Below are 27,697 nucleotides of genomic sequence, written 5' to 3'. Positions count from 1 at the left end.
ACTGAATTTATTATCGAGTTGTAGTCCCAGAAATTTAACACTGTCACCCTTTTCAATCTGCATGTCTTCATATGTTATAAATATGCTGTAGCTGGAGAAATCGAGCAGTTTCGAAATCTCACATACACCTTGGATTAGCGTACTCACACTTTCCCCAATAGGACTATCTTTTACAGGACAGGAGTAAACGAATCTGTCACATTACGTATATTTTTTGTTGTATTACAAGGCTGTACACTTATTCTATTAAGTGAGCAGCACAAGAAATTAAGCTTCGAATTTAACCTACAGTATTCAGTTTACATATTACTTCACACTTAATAACGCACGTTATTAACATTATACTTGAACAGTGCTGTGGCGAAGTTCCGCGTACTTTCTGTTGCGGCTGCGAAGATAATATTTCTAATAGGACCGATAAGCTACAAACATGTCGGTACCGGTTTGAATTACCGCGATCGACTGTTTAACACCTGCGTGTGCTTGTAGGCTGAATAAGAGAAGTAGGCTAGTCTCAGCTTGATGGAATAATTTATTTATGCAGTCCTGCGGTCGGAACAGACAATATTACACTGCAACCGCTAACTCGTGCGAATGCGTGAGAAAAGTTCAGTACGGTAAATTATACCGTATCAAACACACTTTGGATTCACGCTTCCGCCACGGAGTAGAACGTACAGCTCAACTCAACAATCAAAGAATAAAACAGAACAAATGTTGCTTGTGTATAACGTCTCTGGCTTCCAGCGGGAAAGTTTCGCAGCACTGTACTTCCAAACACCCGCTCATGTCACAGCACTGGACGATGACAGAAGACGCCACATCACCCCCATGGTGGAAGTGGAGCGTCATTCCAAATAGCGTGCTGGAAAACTGACATGTCGTCCGTATCTTGAGGTGCGTGGTGGTGGGTCAACTGTGGCCCCCGGCTGCGTCTGTGTCGGCGACGACGTTGAGGGAGTGATTGCTGAGTGAGGTGGAAGTCGCGGTGGATCAGGCGTCGTTGCTTCCGGAAAGACGTACGCCGGTTTCAAGCGGTCAATGGAAACTGTTGTTGGTTTCCCATTGATCAAGATGTCCAAGGTCTTGCTTCCTCTGGTTACGACACGGTGTGGGCCGGAATATGGTGGTTGGAGTGAGGGCTTAATACCTTCCATTCGTGACATGACGTTTGTGCAGGAGTATAGGTCACGATAGACAAACGTGGCAGGAGTCCAGTGTCGGGGAGATTGCTGCGGACAGAGGCAAGCCACATGTTGTCGCAGTTGGCGGAGAAATTCCGGCTGGTCACCCGTAGGGTTCGGCAGAGCGTCGGTAGCCACGAATTCTCCCGGCAGGCGTAATGCTTCGCCATAAACCAATTCGGCTGAAGAAGCAGCCAGGTCTGGCTTGAATGTGCTTCTGAGTCCAAGTAATACCACAGGCAGTGCTTTGGTCCATCCGGTGTCATGACACATTAGGGCAGCTTTTAGGGTAAGGTGCTCTATTAAACCATTGCTGGCAGGGTGATAGCTCGTCGTCCGGTGGTGAAGTGTGCCACAAAATTTTGTCAACTCTCGAAACAAATCGGACTCGAATTGACGTCCCCTGTCTGTCGTAATGTGCAGCGGGCAACCAAAGCGTGACACCCAGTGTTTGATGAAGGTGAATGCGATAGTTCCTGCCGTAACATTGTCCACTGGTGCAGTTTCTGGCCATCGAGTGTACCGATCAGTCACTGTAAGTATGTAACGGTGACCATCGGATGTTGACAGTGGGCCAACAATGTCAAGGTGGACATGCGTGAATCGTGCTGTCGTAATTGGAAAGCTTCCTACCGGTGAGTGGACGTGGCGATTTATCTTGCTACGCTGGCATTTCAAGCAGCATCTCACCCATTCACGGCAGTCCGTTTGCATTCCAGGCTACACGTAACGCGTTGTAACTAAGCGCGTTGTAGCTCGTATTCTTGGGTGACATAAATTGTGCAGCGAATGGAAAGCGTTCTTCGGAAATTCCAGAGGTAGGAAGGCTCTCGGCTTCAGTGTGGACATGTCACAATATAGCTTTACGTCGCTTCCAGGAATGGCTACCAGCTGCAGGTCCAGCGCTGATTCATCATTTGACAGAATCGCTTGTAGTTCTGCATCAGCTTGCTGTGCCGCAGCGAGGTTGGCGTAATCAATCGTATTGGCGATGCTGCTGACTCTGGTAAAAAAATGGTTCAAATGGCTCTGAGCACTATGGGACTTAACATCTGTGGTCATTAATCCACTAGAACTTAAAACTACTTACACCTAACTAACCTAAGGACATCACTCACATCCATGCCCGAGGCAGGATTCGAACCTGCAACCGTAGCAGTCGCGCGGTTCTGGACAGAGCGCCTAGAACCGTGACTCTGGACAAACAATCGGCCACTACATTGTCGATCCCAGACACATGACGTATATCAGAGGTAAACTGAGAAATAAACATGAACTGGTTGTGTTATCTGGGGGAACAGTTCATGTTGTCCTGACGGAATGCATATGTTAGTGGCTTGTGATCCATAAAGATAACAAAGTCACGTGCTTCTACTTGCGGTCTGAAGTACCTGACAGATTCGTAAATGGCCAGAAGCTCTGTGTCGTATGTGCTCCAAAGTCTTTGTGAGGTTGTCAACTTGCGTGAAAAAAATGCGAGTGGCTGCCACGTGTCACTACATTGTTGTTGCAACCCAGCGCTGACTGCGGTCTGGCTAGCGTCGACTACCAGTGCTAACTTGGCAGTAGGATCTGGATGTGCCACCAGGGCTGCGTTGGCGATGCTTTTCTTGGCCGCTTCAAATGCGACAGTCATTTCGTGAGTCCAGGTTATGGGCGCGGTACCCTTGGCTTTCGGACCAGTTAGCGCTGCGACTGAAGGTTCCTGTAGCTCAGCAGAGTGTGGCAAAGACGGCGGTAAAAATTTAACATCCCGAGGAAACGCCGTAGTTCCTTGGCTGTAGTGGGTCTCGGAATGCGCGAAATGGCTTCCACCTTCTCATGTAGTGGTAGCGATCCTGCAGCAGAAATTCTATGTCCGAGAAAGTCTACTTCAGGGTGACCAAAGACACATTTTGAGGTATTGAGCGCGATTCCATAGTGTTCCAATCGCTTGAACACTTCGATTAGATGGTGTCGATGTTCCTCAGGTGACGACGAAAAAATCAAAATGTCATCGAGGTATGCAAACGCAAAAGGTAAATCCTGTAGCACAGAATCCATGAAGCGTTGCCACGTCTGTGCGGCATTCCTCAGTCCAAAAGTCATGAGCATGCTCTAGAATAAACCAAAAGGAGTGATGATGGCTGTCTTTGGAATGTCACGTTCGGCTACAGGTACCTGCGCGTAGGCCTTTGCACAGTCTAACACAGTGAACACTACTGAACCACTCAATGCGTAATTGTAATCGCGCAACAAGGGTACGGGATAACGATCGGGTATTGTCCGGGCGTTCAGGGATCTATATTCGCCGCACGGTCTCCATGCATCCTCCTTCTTTGGCACTAGTGGTAATGGTGAGGACCAAGGGCTGTTGGAAGGCCGGATTACGCCTTCGCGCATCATACAGTCTAATTCTGCCTTTGCTATTTTGAAGCGATCTGGGGCTAAACGTCGCGGCCTGCAAGAGGTAGGGGGTCTATCAGTAATCTCAATATAATGGACGGTATCATAACTTACCGCCTTAGGTGCTCCAGGAGGTCGTATCACTCTCCAGCCAATCAGAGCGTACTATTAAATGTTGTTGTTGTTGTGGTCTTCAGTCCTGAGACTGGTTTGATGCAGCTCTCCATGCTACCCTATCCTGTGCAAGTTTCTTCATCTCCCAGTACCTACTGCAACCTACATCCTTCTGAATCTGCTTAGTGTATTCATCTCTTGGTCTCCCTCTACGATTTTTACCCTCCACGCTGCCCTCCAATGCTAAATTTGTGATCCCTTGATGCCTCAGAACATGTCCTACCAACCGGTCCCTTCTTCTCATCAAGTTGTGCCACAAACTCCTCTTCTCCCCAATTCTATTCAATACCTCCTCATTAGTTATGTGATCTACCCATCTAATCTTCAGCCTTCTTCTGTAGCATTTCGAAAGCTTCTATTCTCTTCCTGTCCAAACTATTTATTGTCCATCTTTCACTTCCATACATGGCTACACTCCATACAAATACTTTCAGAAATGACTTCCTGACACTTAAATCTACACTCGATGTTAACAAATTTCTCTTCTTCAGAAACGCTTTCCTTGCCATTGCCAGTCTACATTTTATATCTTCTCTACTTCGACCATCATCAGTTATTTTGCTCCCCAAATAGCAAAACTCCTTTACTACTTTAAGTGTCTCATTCCCTAATGTAATTCCCTCAGCATCACCCGACCTAATTCGACTACATTCCATTATCCTCGTTTTGCTTTTGTTGATGTTCATCTTATATCCTCCTTTCAAGACACTATCCATTCCGTTCAACTGCTCTTCCAAGTGCTTTGCCGTCTCTGACAGAATTACAATGTCATCGACGAACCTCAAAGTTTTTATTTCTTCTCCATGGATTTTAATACCTACTCCGAATTTTTCTTTTGTTTCCTTTACTGCTTGCTCAATATACAGATTGAATAACATCGGGGAGAGGCTACAACCCTGTCTCACTCCCTTCTCAACCACTGCTTCCCTTTCATGCCCCTCGACTCTTATAACTGCCTTCTGGTTTCTGTGCAAATTATAAATAGCCTTTCGCTCCTTGTATTTTATCCCTGCCATCTTTAGAATTTGAAAGAGAGTATTCCAGTCAACATTGTCAAAAGCTTTCTCTAAGTTAATGCTAGAAACGTAGGTTTGCCTTTCCTTAATCTTTCTTCTAAGATAAGTCGTATGGTCAGTATTGCCTCACGTGTTCCTAAATTTCTACGGAATCCAAACTGATCTTCCCCGAGGTCAGCTTCTACCAGTTTTTCCATTCGTCTGTAAAGAATTCGCGTTAGTATTTTGCAGCTGTGACTTATTAAACTGATAGTTCGGTAATTTTCACATCTGTCAACTCCTGCTTTCTTTGGGATTGGAATTATTATATTCTTCTTGAAGTCTGAGGGTACTTCACCTGTCTCATACATCTTGCTCAGCAGATGGTAGAGTTTTGTCAGGACTGGCTCTCCCAAGGTCGTCAGTAGTTCTAATGGAATGTTGTCTACTCCCGGGGCCTTGTTTTGGCTCAGGTCTTTCAGTGCTTTGTCAAACTCTGCACGCAGTATCGTATCTCCCATTTCATCTTCATCAAAGTGGATAGGCCTTGAAAAACTGAACACAGATCAATCGAGAAAACAGGAAGAAGTTGTGTGGAACTACGAAAAAATAAGCAAAATATACAAACTGAGTGGTCCATGGGCAACATATCCAACATCAAGGATACTGTGAGTTCAGGAGCACCGTGGTCCCGTCGCTAGCATGAGCAGCTGCGGAACGAGAGGTCCTTGGTTCAAGTCTTCCTTCGAGTGAAAAGTTTACATTCTTTATTTTCAGACAATTATTATCTGTCCGTCCGGCCAGCCGATGCGAGGTAACTCCGCCGTAGTATGTATCCACAAGAAAACCTAAATCGAGCAAGGTAGAATAATCTTTTTACCCATTCGCCAAGTGTACAATTTAGGTGGGTCGACAACATATTCCTGTCATGTGAGGCACATGCCGTCACCAGTGTCGTATAGAATATATCAGGCGTGTTTTCCTGTGGAGGAATCGGTTGACCTATGACCCTACGATCAAATGTTTTCGGTTCCCATTGGACAGGCACGTCCTTTCGTCTACTAATCGCCCGGTTATGCGGTGCGGTCGCAAAACACAGACACTACACTTGTTACAGTGAACAGAGACGTCAATGAACTTACGGACAGATCATAGCTTTGCGAAAGTAAATAAACTTTTCTCCCGAGGGAAGACTTGAACCAAGGACCTCTCGTTCCACAGCTGCTCACGCTAACCACGTGACCACGGCGCTCCTGAGCTCACATTATCCTTGATGTTGCTTATCTTGCGCATGGACTACTCAGTTTGTATATTTTGCTTATTTTTTCATAGTTCCATGTAACTTGTTCCTGTTTTCTCTATTGATTTGTTTTCAGTTTTTCAAGGCCTATCCACTGTGCCAACTTATAACTAAATCAGAGGGGGGTGCGATGGGGAGGTTTCCTTGTAAGTACTTCCAGTTCGAACGTCGGTCACCTACAAACAGGCGCCTGGATGTCGGACAGCAACCGGAGGAGGCGCTCACTTCCGATCGCCGCTGCCGTTTAGGTAGGCGCAGGACGTCGTACACTTACGTGCTTGCTCGCCAAACTTGCGATGGTAACTGTCGTAGTCGAGGCTGTCGATGGTCGGCTGCGTGAGCGACGACGGATTCGATGTCGGCTCCTGTTGTCCGTGTCGCGGTAGTGTAACAGCTCGCTGATTTGCCGTGATAATAAGTCCACTTTGTTGACGAGAACATCATAATCCGCGCGCGAGACAGTTGTCGGCGCGCGCCGCGGTGGCGGAGCTAACTATTGACGGCGTCGTTGCCTCTTGGATTTTACCGGCTAAATCGGCCACTGCATCTAAAGACGCGTCAGTCTGTGACACCACGACTGCCTTCACTGGTGGTGGTAACCGGCTGCTCCAGATCGTGCGCAGTAAGCTGTCCGGGACTGTACCTGCGTCTGCTTTACTCCGCAGATGACGTAAATACTGTGAAGGTTTCTTATCGCCGATGTCCTCTTGGGTAAGCAATTGCCGGATTCGTTCTTCTTGCGAAGCGGACACGCGCCGAATTAGTTCTTCTTTCAATCGGTCGTAGCTGTTCGTTCCCGGCGGGTTAATTATGATGTCTTGAACCTCAGCGGCGTACTGGTGATCTAGTTGACTGACCACCAGCGCGAATTTCGTGGCGTCGACCGTGATACCCGCGTAGGAAAAATTTGCTTCGACTTGCGCAAACCACAGGGATGGATTGTGCGGCCAGAAGGGTGGTAGTCGCACCGCTAGAAGCGCCACAGAATTATTTGTCGGCTCTGGTGGATTCGCCATCTCAATTTCTTGCAAGGACTTCTCGTAAATTCAGCGTGCACGCAGGAGATCACGTTGCGGTCACCACCTTGTCGGTACCGGTTTCAATTACCGCGATCGACGGTTTAACATCTGCGTGTCTTGTAGGCTGAATAAGAGACGTAGGCTAATCTCAGCTTGGAATAATTTATTTACGCAATCCTGCGGTCGGAACAGACAATATTACACTGCAACCGATAACTCGTGCGAATGCGTGAGAAAAGTTCAGTACGGTAAATTATTCCGTGTCTAACACACTTGGATTCACACTTTCGCCACAGAGTAGAACTTGGAACTCAACACAACAATCAAAGAATAAAACACAGAACAAATGTTGCTTGTGTATAGCGTCTCTGGCGTCCAGCGGGAAAGTTTCGCAGCACTGTACTTCCAAACACTCGCGCATGTCACGGCACTGGACGATGACAGAAGACGCCACAAACATATAATATGAAACACTAATAATCGTTCTAACATCAACTAAAATGTACCCTGAGTTAATTAGCTAAGGTTATGACACGATTCATACGACATTCATGCCATTTCACACTACTCGCAGTTATACTGATAACTAAACTGATGGATTCCAACTGTAGCCGGCCGTTGTGGCCGTACGGTTCTAGGCGCTACAGTGTGGAACTGCGTGGCCGCTAAGGTCGCAGGTTCGAATCCGGCCTCGGGCATGGATGTGTGTGCTGTCCTTAGGTTTGTTAGGTTTAAGTAGTTCTTAGTTCTAGGGGACTGATGACCACAGATTTTAAGTCCCATAGTGCTCAGAGCCATTTGAACCATTTTTGATTCCAACTATGTCGTTATTTAACTGTAGCCCCGTCGGAGTATTCGGTATTCGCTTGCGAAAAATAACTTGACAGCTATTAATAACCGTTAAAAATAACGGTTATCAAAGAATAACTGGAACTGTGATAATGGTTACTCCAGAATAACGTCCTCTAGTCTGCCCTGCCACCAGATCACGCTTTGTCTGACCTACAGTATTGCTTCGAAACAAATATTCTATATCGTGACTATTCTATATGGTGACTATTGGCCACAGTTGCCAAATAGGAGTTACCGGCGGGAAAGCATGAAGAGTCACAGGTTAAAGATATATCTGTTCGTGCAGATCTGTTTTGATGGCATATCTATGATGCGTAATATCTTTGCAGTGTCATGTAGGTACAGAGTGAAATTAAAAAAGTGTAGGCAGCCTTTGTCCATAAACCAAAAAAATGTCGCAGACAAATTCAGGAGATGACAGTTTCGATTTCTTGTTTAAAATAGTTTTGATCGGTGATTGTGGTACGGGAAAGACATGTGTAGTTCAGAGATTCAAATCTGGAACTTTTATAGAAAGACATGGAAGTACTATAGGTGTAGATTTTTCAATGAAAACTGTGATTGTGGACGGAAAAAAAGTGAAGGTGAGTGTGAGACACCTGCAGGACGAGTGGTGTATCGATTAAACAGTGATCATTATTAGTATATAACCAGTATTAGAACTAATGAAGTTCTTGCCTTTGAATATCGCTATGATTGATAATAATTCATGAAAGACATCCATTCAAGTGTTATATTACGGTTGAAAGCATACGACATTGTAACTTCTAACGTCACAAGTCGGCTGAAAGAAAACGTCTCAAGGGATCTCAAACTCCTGTCATAGGGAAGTATGTGTTGCTTGTTATAGGCCTACATTAAATTTTCAATTATTGATTATTGATTGTTGCTTGTGCTGTATATTTGTTTCCAACTGTGTTAGACAGGAATAAGTAAAGCGTGATGATATTCATCAATTTTTTTTTAATGTTTTCCTTGTATGCTATCTTTATGAATTTAACAAGTTTTGGTTGCCAAACGTCATGTATTATTATCACAGCATACTTAGTAGATTTAGTACCTCATTATTACAACTATACACTGATTAACTTAATGTAGATGCAAGCTAGTCAGATCTCTCCGTTCTCATGGCTTTTCCTGATATATTACACACTATGAGCTTCCATGCAATCATAGAGATTGGTTGCTGAGACTTTTTAGCTCACTTTAAGTGGTGATTTTGCAGCAGCCGGCCTGTGTGGCTGAGCAGGTTCGAATCCTGCCTCTGACATGGGTGTGTGTGATGTCCTTATGTTAGTTAGGTTTAAGTAGTTCTAAGTTCTAGGGGACTGATGACCTCAGCTGTTAAGTCCTGTGGTGCTCAGAGCCAGTAGAGCCATTTGATTTTCCAGTCTTAATACCTCTGCCATCAGGATGTCTTTAAAAACAGGCCCAGATTATTAATGCCCAACAGATAACTCGCTGCAAGTAATATCCTGTAGCTGTGGCCCTACAGCCCTATAATCTTGTAATGAGGGAGGACAACATGAAAGTTGTTTAATGGGATCTAGTGAGGAACATGAGACATGGGTATATTCATCTGTGTGTGACTAATGTTATGTAGATGACATCTAGCTGTCTTGTATTTCAGGTGTAGATGTCGGTTGCAAGTTCTGTTTATAATATATCTTTTATTTGTTTTGAGTGATGATGGCCAAGATTGTGTTGTCTGCTAGAATTGTGCATGCATATATTCAAAATAAGCAAAGGGATTTTTCCCTACTGACTTTCGCCAGTAACTGTGTCCTGACAATGTTTTTATATATAAATTGCTCATTTCAGAGCTACATTTATTATATTAATCAGAATTCCAATTTTTCCACAAGTATGATAGTTTCAAGTTTTGAGTATGGTTTAAAGGTGTTAGTAATGGTGATGCTGACCCAAAATTCCCTATTCCCTTGAAGGTCCCATTAGTTTAGATTTTCCCCCACGTATTTTCATGTTAGTGATGTCAACCATTGACCTTTTGTGAAACCTTGTACTTCCACTATGTTAATGACATCATAGTTCTGTTGGAACCGTATCTTGTAGCTAAATAATTCCATTTCACGACACAGGCCCTTTCGTTCTTATATTCACTCAGTGCGCTTGATGTCAGTGTGTAATTAGTATCTAATACTTATCTCTTAGGAACCAGTTTCAAATGTGTCTTGTTTATGCTACTGTGTGTTCTGCAATTTTGAATTGAATCAAGTAACTTTACTAATTTGTTGTAACTATACTTCTTTATTGTATTATTTGTAACTAACCTCTGCTTTATTTTTCCTTAATTCTAATTTGATGCTTAGTAATGTGTTTGTTCCATTCAACTTTTCTATTGCTCTTTACAGTCAGCTTCAAGGGTTAGTTTCTGTAGGTGTACACCTTTACTGACATGCAAAAATGTCAAAAGAATAAGTAAGCTAATGTTTATTTGACCTAAAAGATTAATAGTAGTTACAAGAAGCTGCGATGGTGAAAGGACTCTTACTGAAAAAGAGTGGAGTAGTGGTTAGTATTCCATACTCACAGTTGGGAGAAAAAAGGTTTAAATCCTTATCTGACCATCTTCACTACATGGTTTTTCCTCTGGGCATGAGGCAGCCTGCTATGAGTCAGATGGGTTTCCTGTGTTGTTGTGTGGCAGCAAGTAGTAGTGCATCATCGGTCATACTGCCGGGATAGGTGGGGTGGGTTTGTAATAACAAATTTCTTAAGTGAGTACATGTATTGCGAAGGTACTGTGAACATCCCTATTTCCTTAAATAAATGTCTGCAAGGTGATCTTGGGTGGTGCAATGAATACTTTTCCTCTTAATGATGAATTGCCCCAAAATATAAGGGCATATGAAAGCAGCGAATGAAAATAGGCATAATACACTAATTTACTGATATGTTTATCACCAAAATTTACTATAAACTTAATAGCATAAGTAGCTGACCCTAACTGTTTCATCAGATCAATGTATTTCTTCCAATTCAACTTCTAATCAAAGCACACACCGAGAAATTTTGAACATTCTGCCTTAGTTACATACTTCCGTTCATAGTCTATATTTATCAATAGTGTTATGCCATTTACTGTTCAGCATTGTATGTACTGTGTTTTCTCAAACTTTAGTGAGAGTCTGTTTGCAGAGAAACACTTAATAATTTTCTGAAAGACATTATCTACAATTTCCATAGATAATTTTTGTTTATTGAGTGTGTTTACTATACTTGTATCATCAGCTAAAAGAACTAGCTTTTCATCTTCATGAATATAGAGTGGCAGGTCATTAATATATACGAAGAACAATAAGGGACCCAAGACTGAACACTGTGGGACACCATTCTTGATATTTCTCCAGTTAATTATAAAATATTGACTGTTCATACAGTACTAAAAAGTATTAGTTGATGACTGCATCATTCACCATCTATCACTAATGGCCACTTCGTTCACAAGATCCAACATGGATAAAATAACATTCTTCAAAGAGATGAAATTTTAAAAGTACAGTATCTTTTTTTATCTGTGAAATGATTTTGATGAAAGAAAGCCTGTCTCTTGCCCCAGCTAGGCTCAAATTACCTGTGAGAACCACATAAAAATTCCTTAGTAGTTTTTGGAGATTATCATATTCAAATAGGCAGACATGATGGTTTTAGTTTTATTATTAGTGCAGTCTAGCTGTTTTCTGTGGCTGCACTCACATATCAGTAATTTTTTGAAGATGAGTGATGGTGGGTAAATAAGCTACTGTATGTGCAATAACATCAAGATCCCTGTCTGTCTGTTCAGGTTAAGCATAGCTTGTGATGTGCATCCCATTCCCAACACCCCCGCCCGCAAGCTGTCTCAAATCACAAGCACAGTGCATCGCCATGTGCAGTGTTGTTGTTGAGCAGTGCATACTTGCCATGGGCAAGAGTGTGCATCTATGAATCGTGCTATTGAAGTAGCTATACAGCATGTACATTAAGCAAAAAATAGTGTAGAAGTATTGAAGATTGTATGAGCATTGTATGCATTACTTTCAATCATATCACATAGCACATATAACCCTAGGAAAGCATTTTCACAACAATGATAAAGACCGAAAGTCAAAGAGTAAATAGCTTTTTCAGAGAGTAAATATTTTCCCTTAATTCACATAATGTTTTCCAAATCAATAAGTAACTTGTATTACACACTTTCGAAATTAGCCTGTGTTCTTTGTCAGGGTTCAAGCTATGTCCATACCATATTTCATCGAAATCTGTTCAGCAGGTTAGTCATGAAAATATAATAGACAGAGCGACTTTCGCATTCACAATATTAGTTTTGATAAACTTCCAGCTTTCACCAACTGCGACATGGTCGCGTATACAAACAGTGATCCAATACTGTCAAATGTTTTTTATTTCAGTCTTTGATCACAATATGAATCCTTTAGACAATGACCGGTTTCAGTCTGTAATGACCATCCTCAGATCTTTTTTACACCATGTCCTAAAGTGATTAGGCCATAATGTCATTATGGTCTAATCACTTTAGGACATGGTGTAAAAAAGATCTGAGGATGGTCATTACGGACTGAAACCGGTCATTGTCTAAAGGATTCATATTGCGATCAAAGACTGAAATAAAAAACATTAAACTTCCAGCTAAAATGCATTTTTTTCCATCATACAATTTTGATGCACTAAAGCCTATATGGTGTCCCAAGCTATGCAAAGTTAATTATATAAAAGACATTAACATGTTCAGACCGACAGGTACGAGTTTTATCTAAAACTTTAAATCACAATATCTATTTTGATAAACTGAAGTCTACATGGTGCGCTGAGCTATGCTCAAGTTACCTGCGAAAACCCTATGAAAATTCGTCCCAGTAGTTTTGGGGAAGTATGTTCAAACAGCTACAACAGTTTTACAGATTTATTATTACTACAGATAGCTTATAGAGACGCGATGATAGGCCATATTATTTTTCTGTCCAGGAAATGTTCTCAAGTATTTGGGTTACCTTTAAAACAAAATTATATCTAGAGCTGTTCTACTTAAGCCCAGCTTCTTGCAAGATATGAATGACTGAGATTTCCCTTGCTGTATTATTTTGTTGCTACTGTGGTGATATCGACTAGGTAGTTTTTGTAGTGTGGGATATAGTAATCTGTCTGCTCCACAAATCTCAGAAAAATTTCTGGAACACTATTAATTCATATTGGAAGTTACTGATGATATTGATTTAGGTCACACACTCTACTGACAACAGTATGTTGTTTGGAAGTGTCCCTAAATGGCAGCTGTAGATATGCATCTGCTAAATCTATCTTCATAACAGACTGCACCTGTAAGATTAGTTAGCAGCCTTACAGGCCAAGAAATTGGGTAACAGTGGTCTTAAAAGTTCCCACATGTACAAATTTTGCAGTGCTGCCTGATGACAGTGTGGTAGCCCATTGCCTGGACTTGATTGTTACTAATGTGCTGAGTTCATCTCTACATTTCTTAACATGAAAGGAATCTACTGTGGGCAGTTGTTTGTTTTTTATCTATCTTCAGTGTAATGTGAGTGTTTTTTTTTTTGTGGTGGTGGTGGGGGGGGGGGGGGGGGCAATCTAGGCTACCTGGAAAAAGGTTCAAATATGAATGTCATAATGGTTCCAAGTCATGAAATGGTATGAACCTGGGTACCAGTATTACTGACAAGGAGAGGTCCCCATTGGTGGGATCGACTTTTCGAAACAAACTATACAGTGATGTAGGTCAAAGTTCAAGGAATCACTCCCTGCCGCCATTCACTCTGGTGGGCCCTCGTTTAAGAATTCTGCTTAATGCTTTGTATGTTTACCAATAGTAACAATTGTCAGACGGGTTGCGTAGCATAATGGTTAAGGTACCTACCTCATATGGAAAAGGTTGTCAGTTTGAATATTGTCAGCTGCATTGATTAATTTTTTTCAAGTCTTTATTGAAATAATGATCATTATTTTTATTCAGGTAATTGGCTTACATGCAATTTTTTTTTTAAATTTTTACTCCTTTGTCACATCACATCATCTTAATCAATGCTTTAACATCATCAGTTGCTCTTATTTTTTTCTTCCTGTCATTTTCTTGGAATCTTTGTGCAGGCGAATTTAATTATTTTTGTTTATATATCATAATATTTAAAGCAAAAATGCCAATCTGTCAGTAAAAAAAAATTAAAAAAAGCCAACAACATAATCTATTTATGTTGATTGTGCAATGGTGTCAAGAATGTATTTTTCATTACAAGATGTGCGTGTTTTTGGATGACAATTGTCATTGAAAGCAGGTATTATAAGTAAAATGAAATTCAAGCAACATGGGAAATTTTTTTAAAAAAATTTAATCATATGGCTAGGGCCCCCCTCAGGCAGACCGTTCACTGGGTGCCGATCTTTCAATGTGACGCCACTTCAGCGACCTGCAGTCGATTAGAATGATGATGATGATGACAGCACAACATCCAGTCCCTGGGCGGAGAAAATTCACCGACCCAGCCAGGAATCAAACCCGGGCCCAGGGGATTGACAATCCGTCACGCTGACCATTCAGCTACCGGGGGCTGACAAAATGAGAAATACAAGTAATGAATGCAGCAACATGGACAAAAATGTAAGATCATAAAATGGAAGTAATTAAATTGAAATTAACACATAACAATAATCAAAATTAAATGAACAAGGATTCCAACTGGAAAAAAATTGATAGAAAGAGAAATTAGAACAAATGGTGTATTTCATATGGTGACTAATACGATCTGACAGAGGAATAGGAAAACACACACTTAAGCTAATTAATTGAATAAAAGGAATGGCCTCAGTAATTTCGATAAAGATTAAAAAATAAAAAATTTTGAAGCACCTGACAAGATTAAAACCCACAACCTTGTATACGTGCAGTCATTACCTTAACCACTAAGCTATGCAACCAGTCTGTAGAATGTTACTCTTATTTGAAGCTACAGATCATCACATGAAATTCAGATTTTATCCCATCCATTACTCGCAAGCAAGGACCCACCGGGATGAGTGGGGTTGACTTGCGACTGGAGCCTTTCGAATTAGCCGTGTGAACAGCTGACTCATGGAGGTTGGTGTCCCTCCAGTGCAGATCAGGTGCCAATAATAGCTTGCCCATTATGCCACACAAATTTTCAGCTTTCCTAAGTATTTGAACTACCGTCTCCTCTTTCCAAACACGGAATTCCATCTCTGGTAACAGTGGCCCAGATCGGTGATAACAGCCGCAATCTTCATCCGGTCCATCCTCTCTGAATTCCAGTTGTTTCCTCCACCACCTGCCCTCCGGGTCCACTCATGTTCACCTCCATGGTGCATCCCTTGGCCACAGCTTTGTGTTGACCTATCACAAGCTCCAAAAGACTCACTTCACCCCGAGGCCCTCTGTCACCAATATTTCTATACTTCTCCATGCTTTGTGCATCTCGGGGCTCAGAAATGGGCTCTACTGATGGCTTGATGATTGCTGGTCACGTAGGTTTTGCTTACACTCATGCGAGACACGCTGAAGTGAAGTGTGCCCCTTGCTGGATGGCTGTAGGTTTTCATTTTAAAGTTGGTAGCCATCTCTCATACACTTGAGCATATTCTTTCCTGCTCCGGTGAGTCCTTTCTCATCTGCAGAGACTCCTTGAGGAGTTCGCGAGCTCTCGATCACTGTTTCCCTTGCCATCCCTTGGTTATGGCTTTCCAAGATTCCCTGTATGCCCTTGAACAATATGGACACTCAGTGACCTTTGTCAGGATCCTGGGCCATGTTGGGCTCCTGGAGAATGAACTCGCTGATAGCCTGAAAACTGGCTACCAGAAAGCCAACTCTTGAGATTGGTATTCTGGAAACAGACCTCCAATTTGTATTATGCTGTCAAGTTTTAGGGATCTGGCTCATTCTGACTTCACCAAACTAACTATGGGTGATAAAGGAGACTTTGAAGCTGTGGAGGTCCTCCATGCAGACCTCTCGCAAGGACTCTACTGTCCCTTGCCAGGTCCACATTGGCTATACTGAGCTGGCTTATAGATGTTTCCTCCATCATGAGGACCCACTCCATTGTTGTTGTGGTTCCCGTCTGACAGTGGTCCACATTTTCTGAATTGCTCCAACCTAGCCACCCTGTGGCAGACTCTTAATCTCCCTGACTTGGTGCTACACCTGGTGTTCAGAGACGATGCCTCAGCGACTGACTTAGTTTTACATTTTATTTGTGAAGGACGCTTTTACTACTCTCTTTAAGGGAGAGCCACTGAACCTTATCAGCCCATTGAGGGGTTGGCAGAACACTCTGTTGCCACCTCCTCCCAGATCGGGCTGTGGATGTCTAGGCTCAGTGGTCCACCCTACCCTCGTCCTACCCACTCTTTTTTCTTCCTCCCTGCCCCTTCCACCATCACATGGTCTGTTTGACGTGTTGGCGTTATGTCTGTCTGTGTTTCTCTTGCCGTGTCCGTGTTGCTTGTCTTTCATGGACAATTTCTGAGTGGGGTACCTCTATTAAGTGGTGGATTACGTCCCCTCATTGCACTTTGTTTGGGAGCTTCTGGCTGCTCCATAGATGGGGCACCTCACCTGCCTGTCTTTCTTTCTTCTTTTTTGTACCTTATCTAGCCTTTGTTTACCTTTGGTAGACCTTGGGATGTTCTTCCCCTGCCCAATAGCTGAGTGGTCAGCATGACGGATTGCCGTCCTACGGGCCCGGTTTCGATTCCCAGCTGGGTTGGGGATTTTCTCCGCTCAGGGACTGGGTGTTGTGTTGTCTTCATCATCATTTCATCCCCATCCAGCGCACAGGTCACCCAGTGTGGCGTCGAATGTAATAAGACTTGCACCAAGGTGGCCAGACCGGGCACTGATGCCAAACACTGATTTCCATTTTTTCTCCTGGTTTTGTGTGTTAGGCCATCACTGATGTACAGTCATGTAGATCTGTTAGTCTGAGGAAAAAGGGACTGATGACCCAGTAGTTTGGTCCGTTTAATCATCCAACCAACCACCAGGATGAATGGCTGCAGCTTGTGATTCGTTGGACATTAACCTGTATCACTGTATAGGTTGTTTCAAAAGTCGATCCCACTGGTTGGGACGTCTCCTTGTGAGTCACCTAGGGGGAGGTGGGCGGATCCTTACGGTACCAAAAGCCCACGAAGGAAATATATTCTGGTTGCAGCCTTCAGTACTGTAGCATAGTGCTGATATTTATCAACAAAGTGGGAGGCCCCAAAGTCCACCTGAAAAATCATTTGGGATCCTACCACCACTTAATGCTGGTTTGGGAATAGATTGGGGGGGGGGGGGGTATGTAAAAGTATAGTGTTTTAACAACACTTTTTATGTTTTCAACTATACTTACTTCCATTGCTTTAGAGCCTGTGTTGGTGAAACTGTTTCCACTGTTCCCCTGTGCAAACAAATTTTACTTGAAAATGTAGACTTACAGGAAGCTCTGCTACGTGGTCTGTAATTGTAGTTGTGGAACATGATCGAACTCAATTTTTTCAATGTGACAGCCCTTCAAATGGCTGTAGAGCATTCTGAACTGTCAATGTCTCCCACTTTGTATACAATTACAGTTGCTGCTCTTGTATTGTTGTTGGTTCAGGAATCCATTGTAGTTCCAGGTCAGGCTGAAGAATGATTTCCTCTAACATAGGGGTTGGGAGTTTTGGTGCTTCCCTGGGGATGGTTTCATTAATCATAACATCTGCATGTGTAGTTTTGCAGTTGATTTTGCTGCATTTGTACCAAAATCGTTATGCCATGTGAATGTGCACCCACTATTTATTGGACCACTCTAGATACTTAGTAGCTTGAAAAATATTGAGAATCTCCACTGAAGTGCTAAATGCTAAGGACAGTGTAGAGCTTTTGCAGTAATGCAAACAATTCTGACCCTGCCCATGACAGGAACAAGATGCATTGCTGTTGGTCTTATTGTACCTTGTGAGGCTGAAAATGTTGGGACAGGCATGACCCCATAAGAGTTGCATTGATCCTTGCCAGAGCGTACACTTAAGCTTTGCAGACAGAAACTTTTATTGCAGTTGCAAATAACAGTAAGTGGTTTTTGCCATCAGTTACACAGGCGATGCAGTATGTATACGCTATATTGTAGGCAGCATTGGCAGTTGCGCTGTGAATTTTCTGTTGCCTGTATCAAGTAACTGTGTATAGTATTGGCATCCGTTTAGTGAAACTTGGCAACAACAAGTCATCTGAAAATGGCTCTGGCGTAAGCAATTAATTTTTCTCTATAAGATGGTTCCATATCGACAGTGTTATTTAAAATTTCAGTTTATGGAATTTTTCTCTGTTTATTAGACTTAAAATTTCTGACTCTGTAAGAATAAGCCATGTTGAGAAAATTTTGAACTTTACTTCCAAAATAAGTTTGTATTACTCCATGACAGATATTATTCAGATAGTGAAGGGTGACGAAAATTTAATAGTCATGGGTGACTGGAATTCGGTAGTAGGAAAAGGGAGAGGAGGAAATGTAGTAGGTGAATATGGATTGGGGCTAAGAAATGAAAGAGGAAGCCGCCTGGTAGAATTTTGCACAGAGCATAAGTTAATCATAGCTAACACATGGTTCAAGAATCATGATAGAAGGTTGTACACATGTAAGAATCCTGGAGATACTAAAAGGTATCAGATAGATTATATAATGGTAAGACAGAGATTTAGGAACTAGGTTTTAAATTGTAAGACATTTCCAGGAGCAGATGTGGACTCTGAACACAATCTATTGGTTATGATCTGTAGATTAAAACTGAAGAAACTGCAAAAAGGTGGGAATTTAAGGAGATGGGACCTGGATAAACTGACTAAACCAGAGGTTGTACAGAGTTTCAGGGAGAGCATAAAGGAACAATTGACAGCAGTGGGGGAAAGAAGTACAGTAGAAGAAGAATGGGTAGCTCTGAGGGATGAAGTAGTGAAGGCAGCAGAGGATCAAGTAGGTAAAAAGAAGAGAGCTAGTAGAAATCCTTGGGTAACAAGAGATATATTGAATTTAATTGATGAAAGGAGAAAATATAAAAATACAGTAAATGAAGCAGGCAAAAAGGAATACAAACATCTGAAAAATGAGATCGACAGGAAGTGCAAAATTGCTAAGCAGGGATGGCTAGAGGACAAATGTAAGGATGTAGAAGCGAGTATCACTAGGGGTAACATAGATACTGCCTACAGAAAAATTAGAGAGACCTTTGGAGATAAGAGAACCACTTGCATGAACATCAAGAGCTCAGATGGAAACCCAGTTCTAAGCAAAGAAGGGAAAGCAGAAAGGTGGAAGGAGTATATAGAGGGTCTATACAAGGGCGATGTACTTGAGGACAATATTAGGGAAATGGAAGAGGATGTAGATGAAGATGAAATGGGAGATACGATACTGCGTGAAGAGTTTGACAGAGCACTGAAAGACATGAGTTGAAACAAGGCGCCCCGAGTAGACAACATTCTGTTAGAACTACTGACGGCCTTGGGAGAGCCATTCCTGACAAAACTCTACCATCTGGTGAGCAAGATGTATGAAACAGGCGAAATACCCTCAGACTTCAAGAGGAGTATAATAATTCCAATCCCAAAGAAAGCAGGTGTTGACAGATGTGAAAAATACCGAACTATCAGTTTAATAAGTCACAGCTGCAAAATACTAATGTGAATTCTTTACAGACGAATGGAAAAATTAGTAGAAGCCGACCTCAGGGAAGATCAGTTTGGATTCTGTATAAATGTTGGAACACGTGAGGCAATACTGACCCTACGACTTATCTTAGAAGCTAGATTTAGGAAAGGCAAACCTACGTTTCTAGCATTTGTAGACTTAGAGAAAGCTTTTGACAATGTTGACTGGAATACTCTCTTTCAAATTCTGAAGGTGGCAGGGGTAAAATACACGGAGCGAAAGGCTATTTACAATTTGTACAGAAAGCAGATGGCAGTTATAAGAGTCGAGGGGCATGAAAGGGAAGCAGTGGTTGGGAAGGGAATGAGACAGGGTTGTAGCCTCTCCCCAATGTTATTCAATCTGTGTATTGAGCAAGCAGTAAAGAAAACAAAAGAAAAATTCGGAGTGGGTATTAAAATCCATGGAGAAGAAATAAAAACTTTGAGGTTCGTCGATAACATTGTAATTCTGTCAGAGAGAGCAAAGGACTTGGAAGAGCAGCTGAACTGAATGGACAGTGTCTTGAAAGGAGGATATAAGATGAACATCAACAAAAGCAAAACGAGGATAATGGAATGTAGTTGAATTAAGTTGGGCGATGCTGAGGGAATTAGATTAGGAAATGTGACACTTAAAGTAGTAAAGGAGTTTTGCTATTTTGGGAGCAAAATAACTGATGATGGTCGAAGTAGAGACGATATAAAATGTAGACTGGCAATGGCAAGGAAAGCGTTTCTGAAGAAGAGAAATTTGTTAACATCGAGTATAGATTTAAGTGTCAGGAAGTCATTTCTGAAAGTATTCATATGGAGTGTAGCCATGTATAGAAGTGAAACATGGATGATAAATAGTTGGACAGGAAGAGAATAGAAGCTTTCGAAATTTGGTGCTACAGAAGAATGCTGAAGATTAGATGGGTAGATCACATAACTAATGAGGAGATATTGAATAGAACTGGGGAGAAGAGGAGTTTGTGGCACAATTTGACGAGAAGAAGGGACCGGTTGGTAGGACATGTTCTGAGGCATCAAGGGATCACAAATTTAGCATTGGAGGGCAGCGTGGAGGGTAAAAATCGTAGAGGGAGACCAAGAGATGAATATGCTATGCAGATTCAGAAGGGTGTAGGTTGCAGTAGGTACTGTGAGATGAAGAAACTTGCACAGGATAGGATAGCACGGAGAGAGCTGCATCAAACCAGTCTCAGGACTGAAGACCACAACAACAGCAACAACAGCATGAAGATATTGTAGCAATGTTTCTGTAACGATAGAAACTTTCCACCAAGTGCACAATAATAGGGAACATGTAAAGGCCATTTTTAGCTGAAGAATAACTACCCTTTCATCCCTGCACCTATATGCAGACAAGGAAAGATATTTCCATTTTTCAGTTCTCTCTTTCTCTTGGTTTTGGTGAAGGATCACTTTTCAAGTCTAATATCCTTACTTCTGTCCCGGTGCCTTTTAAATAGAGCTCTGTTAATTTTAATTTTTCTACATTCATATTTTATGTTCAGGCATATTCAGACAATGGAATTTTTCGCAGGCTATGTAAATATTTGCATTTTTACAGCTCCAGATCTGGGACACAGCAGGTCAGGAAAGATTTAGGACAATAACACAGAGTTATTATCGCTCAGCAAATGGTGTTATAATTGGTAAGAATTCATGTAATTTATTTAAAGAATTTTCTTATAATTTTGTGTTTTAAAAACAAAATGGGTAAGTAAGTGAATATACATTGTTGTGAATTTGCTTTCTGTGTCTTGCTACCAGTTTCAACATGTTAATGTAATAAAGTTTGGAAAGTTACCTTATGAGTATTGTCCATATCTGTGTTCGTTCCAAATATAATGTTCTGCATGTATGGTTCATGTTTTTATTTAGCTGTTTATTCCATTTTGTGTATTTTAGTTTATGATATAACCAAGCGATCATCATTTCTTAGCCTGCAAAGGTGGATAGAAGAAGTTCGAAGATACACGGCTTCAAATGTGATGTTGGTACTGGTTGGTAAGTACTGCTCAAGTATTGATAAATAAACAGCTGATCATTTTGTTCTCTTTTTGTGTGTTATTAAATTTGATATCAGGTGGAGTAATTGAAAAATAGGTACAAAACAATTTAGCTCTTCACGATTGCCTAGTCATTTTATCAAAATTATATTGAAACTGAGTGACTTCACTGATCAATTTAATTGTCCTGGTTGCCACAAGTTCTGGAAATCAAAGAATATCAGGGAATTTCAATTCGTGAAATCTTCTCGGGTGATCAGCCGAGTAAAGGCGTCGTCTTCTCGCAACGTTTCGAAGGGTTTCGTACCCATCATCTTCAAGCGAAGTGTCGAGATGCTGTGTTGCGCGGTCCTATAAAGGCTCCTGGACCAGTGACTGATTCCGGGCGCCGACCAATCAGGTACCTGCGGAATCGGCCGCCGCGCCAGTGGTGGAGGGTTCGCAGCGCGGACCGGGCGTCGAGTCCCTGCCGGTTCCTAATACGTCTGTGGCCGCTACCGTCTTCGTGCCGGAGCGTTCTCTTCTAATTTTAGTTATTGCGGGATTCCAAGCTGTACTAAGTTGGAAACCAGTGTCTCGATTGATCAGGTTGCTGTTCAACCGAATTTCTACAGCCTCTTTGAAAACTGAATCCCAAAATCCTTTAGCGTCACACAGCTTCTTCGTACCCTCAAAGAGGAAGGTGTGTCCTTCGTTAATGCTATGTTCCGCTACCGCCGATTTTTCTGTCTGACCAAGGCGTACATTTCTAATGTGTTCCGAGCGCCTCTGCGTGATGCAGCGCTGCGTTTGTCCGATGTATTTCGTACCACATTCACATTCAATACTGTATACGCCCGGAGTCTGCAGTCCTAGGTGGTCTTTGACTGAGCCAAGTATGTCCTTAATTTTACTTGGGGCATGAAAAATTGTCTTGATGTTGTGTTTCTCCAGAATGCGGGCAATCTTGGCTGTTGGCGGTCCCGCGTATGGTAGAAATGCCAGGCATCTGGTCTCATCTTCTTCTTCTGGTGTGTCTACCTTCCTGCTCTTGTGTAGGGCGCGCGAGATTTGCGTCTCATTATAACCGTTGCTGCGGAAGGTCTTCCTTAGGTGTTGTAACTCTGCAGGTAGGCTGTCATCATCACAGATAGACTTGGCCCTTCCACAGCAACGGTTATAATGAGACGCAAATCTCGCGCGCCCTACACAAGAGCAGGAAGGTAGACACACCAGAAGAAGAAGATGAGACCAGATGCCTGGCATTTCTACCATACGCGGGACCGCCAACAGCCAAGATTGCCCGCATTCTGGAGAAACACAACATCAAGACAATTTTTCATGCCCCAAGTAAAATTAAGGACATACTTGGCTCAGTCAAAGACCACCTAGGACTGCAGACTCCGGGCGTATACAGTATTGAATGTGAATGTGGTACGAAATACATCGGACAAACGCAGCGCTGCATCACGCAGAGGCGCTCGGAACACATTAGAAATGTACGCCTTGGTCAGACAGAAAAATCGGCGGTAGCGGAACATAGCATTAACGAAGGACACACCTTCCTCTTTGAGGGTACGAAGAAGCTGTGTGACGCTAAAGGATTTTGGGATTCAGTTTTCAAAGAGGCTGTAGAAATTCGGTTGAACAGCAACCTGATCAATCGAGACACTGGTTTCCAACTTAGTACAGCTTGGAATCCCGCAATAACTAAAATTAGAAGAGAACGCTCCGGCACGAAGACGGTAGCGGCCACAGACGTATTAGGAACCGGCAGGGACTCGACGCCCGGTCCGCGCCGCGAACCCTCCACCACTGGCGCGGCGGCCGATGCCGCAGGTACCTGATTGGTCGGCGCCCGGAATCAGTCATTGGTCCAGGAGCCTTTATAGGACCGCGCAACACAGCATCTCGACACTTCGCTTGAAGATGATGGGTACGAAACCCTTCGAAACGTTGCGAGAAGACGACGCCTTTACTCGGCTGATCACCCGAGAAGATTTCACGAATGGAATACGCCGAGAAAGTCTCAAATCACATTTAGGGAATTTCAAATGTATCAGGGGAATAAAAAGAAATTTGAAAAAAAAAAAAAAAACACTGGAAAAATCTCATTTTTGTCTCAGTGGATGAAATAGTTTGTTTACTGAGAGTCATGCATCATCGCTGGCTTTGCACCGCTTCCCTACTCCCTCATTATTACTCCTTCTCCCCTTCATACCACTCCCCTCAGCCTACAGTCAGTGCTGCCACCACTTATGCCACTAGCCTTGCAGCTGCCGGTAAGAGACAGGGAGGCTTGAGTAGTAGTTTTTTTTTTATCTGATTCTCAGAGATTGTTGATGCAGTGGCTGGAGATGGTGGTCATGTGTGTGCTGTCTCTGAGTGATAGCGTAAATGTGTGTGTGCTCTCATTTTCTGACAGAGGCTATGGCCAAAAATTTAGTTGTGAGTGTGTTGTTGTCTTTTCTATATGCTTGTCTGCAGCTCAGAGATCATCTTTATGGTGAGTTGCTACCTATCCTGATTAGTACTGATTCTCAGAGTATTTGTGCAACTTCTCTGTTTGCATATTGATCATGGCAGCCTCATTTCATCAAAATGATGTCTGTGACAAATGAAAGCTGGCCACACGAATGGACTTCCATGTTGGGCCAAAAGCACAGGCCATTTCTACAGGTATCTCTTAACAGATTGGGCATGCCCATAGTTTCCCACTGATGTGCAAGCCCTGCCCATTATAACTAGTCTCACCGATCTACCCGAAGGCTGGGTCTGTTTGCATGCGGCATAATGCGGTGGTTTTCATGGTCTGTCCATGGATCTGGGACTGCAGTGCTCCTTGGCAGGCCAGAGACCACAGGTGATGGATTTCAGGAATTGCATCTGTCTCACCACAAGTGCATTGTACAGTGTGGCGTTTTATAGACATTTCATTTATTCTTGTACGTTTTGGCACCTCGAAAGTAGGTTATTTATTAGAAAGTGTGGGCGATAAGAAGAAGAAAATTGTGGCAGTCGCTGATAGTTTGCACGGTATGTACTCACATATTTCTTGAAAGAAAAATCCCACAGAACCTGTAAAATAATAGACATAACACAGTGGGGAATAACAATAATGAACATAGTAAGACCAACTTTTTATTGGCAGTCATTTATAGTGTTGGCTTACACAACATTCCTTTCAAAATGTCTACATTTTTCTGAGGTTATTTCTGAAATCAGTGAAAGTATTTTAAATCTGTCTTATGACTCCAAGGCTGTAGAAGCATGTGTAACTAGGAGAAAGATAGAAGTCGTGTGTCGAAAAATTAGAGAGACCTTGGGAGAAATAAGAAGCAGCTGTATAAATATCAAGAGCCCATGTGACAAGCCTTTACTAGTCAAAGAAGAGTAAGTTGAAAGGTGGAGTGAATGTATAGAGATTGTATAAGGGAAACAAACTTCAGGCCAGTGTGATAGAAAGGGCAGAAGTAGGTGAAGATGAAAAATATGATACTACAAGAATTATTTGATGGACACTGAAAGTCTTAAGTGGAAACATTCCCTCTGTAGTGGACAACAATCTCAATTATTGAGATCCTTGGGAGAGCCAACTCTGACAAAATTATTCCACTTAATGTGCAAGCTTAACATGCAAAGTACCCTCAGACTTCTAGAAGAATACAATAATTTCAATTAAAAAGAAGGAAAGTGTTGACAGGTGTGAATATTACTTGACAAGAGTTTAATAAGCCCTGGTTGCAGGATACTGAGTCGTCGAATTATGTACAGAAAAATGGAAAAACTAGTAGCGGCCAACCTTGGGGAGGATCAGTTTGGTTTCTGCAGAAAAGGAGGAACATGTGAGGCAGTAATGACCCTTCGATTTACCTTACAAGATTGTTGAAGAAGAGCGAATTTACTTTTGTAGTATTTGTAGATGCCGGCTGGTGTGGCCGAGCTGTTCTAGGCGCTTTAGTCTGGAACCGCGCGACCGCAACGGTCGCAGGTTCGAATCCTGCCTTGGGCATGGATGTGTGTGATGTCCTTAGGTTAGTTAGGTTTAAGTAGTTCTAAGTTCTAGGGGACTGATAACCTCAGATGTTAAGTCCCATAGTGCTCAGAGCCATTTTTGAAGTATTTGTAGATTTAAATAAAGCTTTTGATATTGTTGATTGTAAGACACTATTTGAAATTTGGAAGGTAGCAGCGCTAAAATATGGGAAGCAAAAGGTTATTTGCAACTTGTACAGGAACCAGACTGCAGGTACAAGCTAAAAGTTCAGGGAGAAGAAATATAAACTTTGAGGTTTGCTGATGACGTTGTAATTGTGCCAAAGAACAACTGAACATAATAGACAGTGTCTTGAAAAAGGTTATAAAATGAGCCCCAACAAAAGTAAAACAATTGTAATGGAATGTTGTCAGTTAAATGAGGCAATACTGAGAGAACTAGATTATAAAATGATACACTGAAAGTAATAGATGAGTTTTCCCATTATGGGAACAAAATAACTGATGATGATGGGAGGTAAGAGGGTATAGTATGCATACCGGTACTTGCAATAGCAAGGAAAGAATGTCTGAAAAAGAGGAATTTATTAATATCTAATATAAATTTGAGTGTTAAGAAGTATTTCTTTAAGGTGGGTGCCTGGAGTGTAACATTTTACGGAAGTGGAATGCAGATGATAAATAGTTCAGACGAGGTGAGAAAACAAATTTTTGAAATGTTTTCCTACAGAAGAATAAAGACTGGATGGGTAGATTCAGTGACTAATGAGAAGAGGCTGACTCAGATTGTACAGAAACTAAAAGTATGGCGTTAAAGTATATTTTTGCCCATCACACAGGCAGGTATTTTTGCTTTGTAATAACAATATTACGAAAGGGGTAGATTGTTACCATATAGTGGAGACTCTGAGTCGGATAGAGGTGCAGCAAAAAGACTGCTACACATTTTAGCTTTCAGCAAAAATTCTTCCTCTGAAATAGAAAATACGCACACATTCACACAAGCACAATTCACACACAGATCACCGTTTCTGGCTGCAGCGACCATACTGAGTCATAACTGTGCAAAATGGGGGCAACAACCTGGTGGTGGAGGTAAGGTGGTGTGAGGTGGGGATAGCAGGGTAGGGTGGGAGAATTTGTAATGCAGCTTGTGGGAGTGTGCAGGGACATCATGGGGATAGGGTAGGGCTACTAGATGCAGTTGGGAGGTTTAAGGGGAAGGAGGAAAAGGAGAGATACTGAAGGGGGAAAGGACTAGCAGGTGCATTGGTGGAGTTGAAGACCGTGTTGTGTTAGAGTGGGAGCAGAGAGGGAGGTAGGTAAGTGGAAGAGAGGGACCAGTGAAGATTGATGCCAGGGGATTTACCAGGACATACGATGTACTGCAAGGGGAGTTCCCAATTGCGCATTTCAGGAAAGCTGGTGTTGGTAGGGAGGATGCAAATGGCGCAGGCTTTGAAGCAATTGTTGAAGTGGAGCAGATTGTGTCGGGCAGCATATTCAGCAACTGGGTGGTCCAGCTGTCTCTTGGCCACAGTTTGTCAGTAGCCATTCATGCGCACAGACAGCTTGTTAGTCACCATGCCCATGTAGAAAGCAGCACCACTCGCCTATCTTTGGCAGATTCGTGCTTGGCTACCACATGACCCCAGCCTTTGCAGCATTTTTTCCCTTCTGTGTTGCGTATCTATCCTCTTGCTATTCTTTTTCCCCTCACTTGGGGAACATGTCTGGAATGTAATTGGGAATGCTATGCATTGTCTGTCGCTGACATACAAACAGTCTCACCTTTGTTTTTCGCTCCCTTTTTCTTTCCTTGTTTCCCTTCTCCTCTCATTCCCCTGCTTCAGCGTTTGAGGTTCCTCTTTTCCTTCTTCCTCCCTGTGCGTTCCTGAAGGCGAGCCTACACATCTGACGGGTAACAGGTGACTAAGCAATGCATAATTCCCAGCCCCGGGTCGTTAGGTAGGGTCCACACGTACCCCCTGTTACAGGCCAGGCCCAGGGAGTGGTGATTGCCTGAGCTGCAGCATTCCCAAATTGCCGATTGGTCCCTCTGTCAGATGTGTGGAAGGTGTGACCTGA

General features: G+C 42.5%; 2 protein-coding genes across 2 annotated transcripts in view; one reads left to right on the top strand and one right to left on the bottom strand.

The window, feature by feature from the left end:
* Positions 1-6,478: 6,478 nt before the first annotated feature.
* Positions 6,479-7,054, bottom strand: LOC126484732 (uncharacterized). Its single transcript, XM_050108327.1, has one exon. It carries the CDS (start codon positions 7,052-7,054, stop codon positions 6,479-6,481), a length of 576 nt encoding a protein of 191 aa, XP_049964284.1.
* A 1,170-nt stretch (positions 7,055-8,224) lies between these two features.
* LOC126484085 (ras-related protein Rab-43) overlaps positions 8,225-27,697 on the top strand; it is a 66,778-nt gene continuing 47,305 nt past the window's right edge. The window contains exons 1-3 of the mRNA XM_050107458.1: positions 8,225-8,493; positions 21,193-21,277; positions 21,534-21,632. Of these exons, the coding sequence (XP_049963415.1) occupies positions 8,302-8,493; positions 21,193-21,277; positions 21,534-21,632 (376 nt within the window). The 5' untranslated portion in view covers positions 8,225-8,301. The remainder of the gene's footprint in view (positions 8,494-21,192; positions 21,278-21,533; positions 21,633-27,697) is intronic.

This window comes from Schistocerca serialis, chromosome 6 (assembly GCF_023864345.2).
Source record: "Schistocerca serialis cubense isolate TAMUIC-IGC-003099 chromosome 6, iqSchSeri2.2, whole genome shotgun sequence".
NCBI classification, from domain to species: domain Eukaryota; kingdom Metazoa; phylum Arthropoda; class Insecta; order Orthoptera; family Acrididae; genus Schistocerca; species Schistocerca serialis.
Note: the sequence above shows the minus strand (reverse complement) of the source record. Positions and strands in the feature narration are given on the sequence as shown.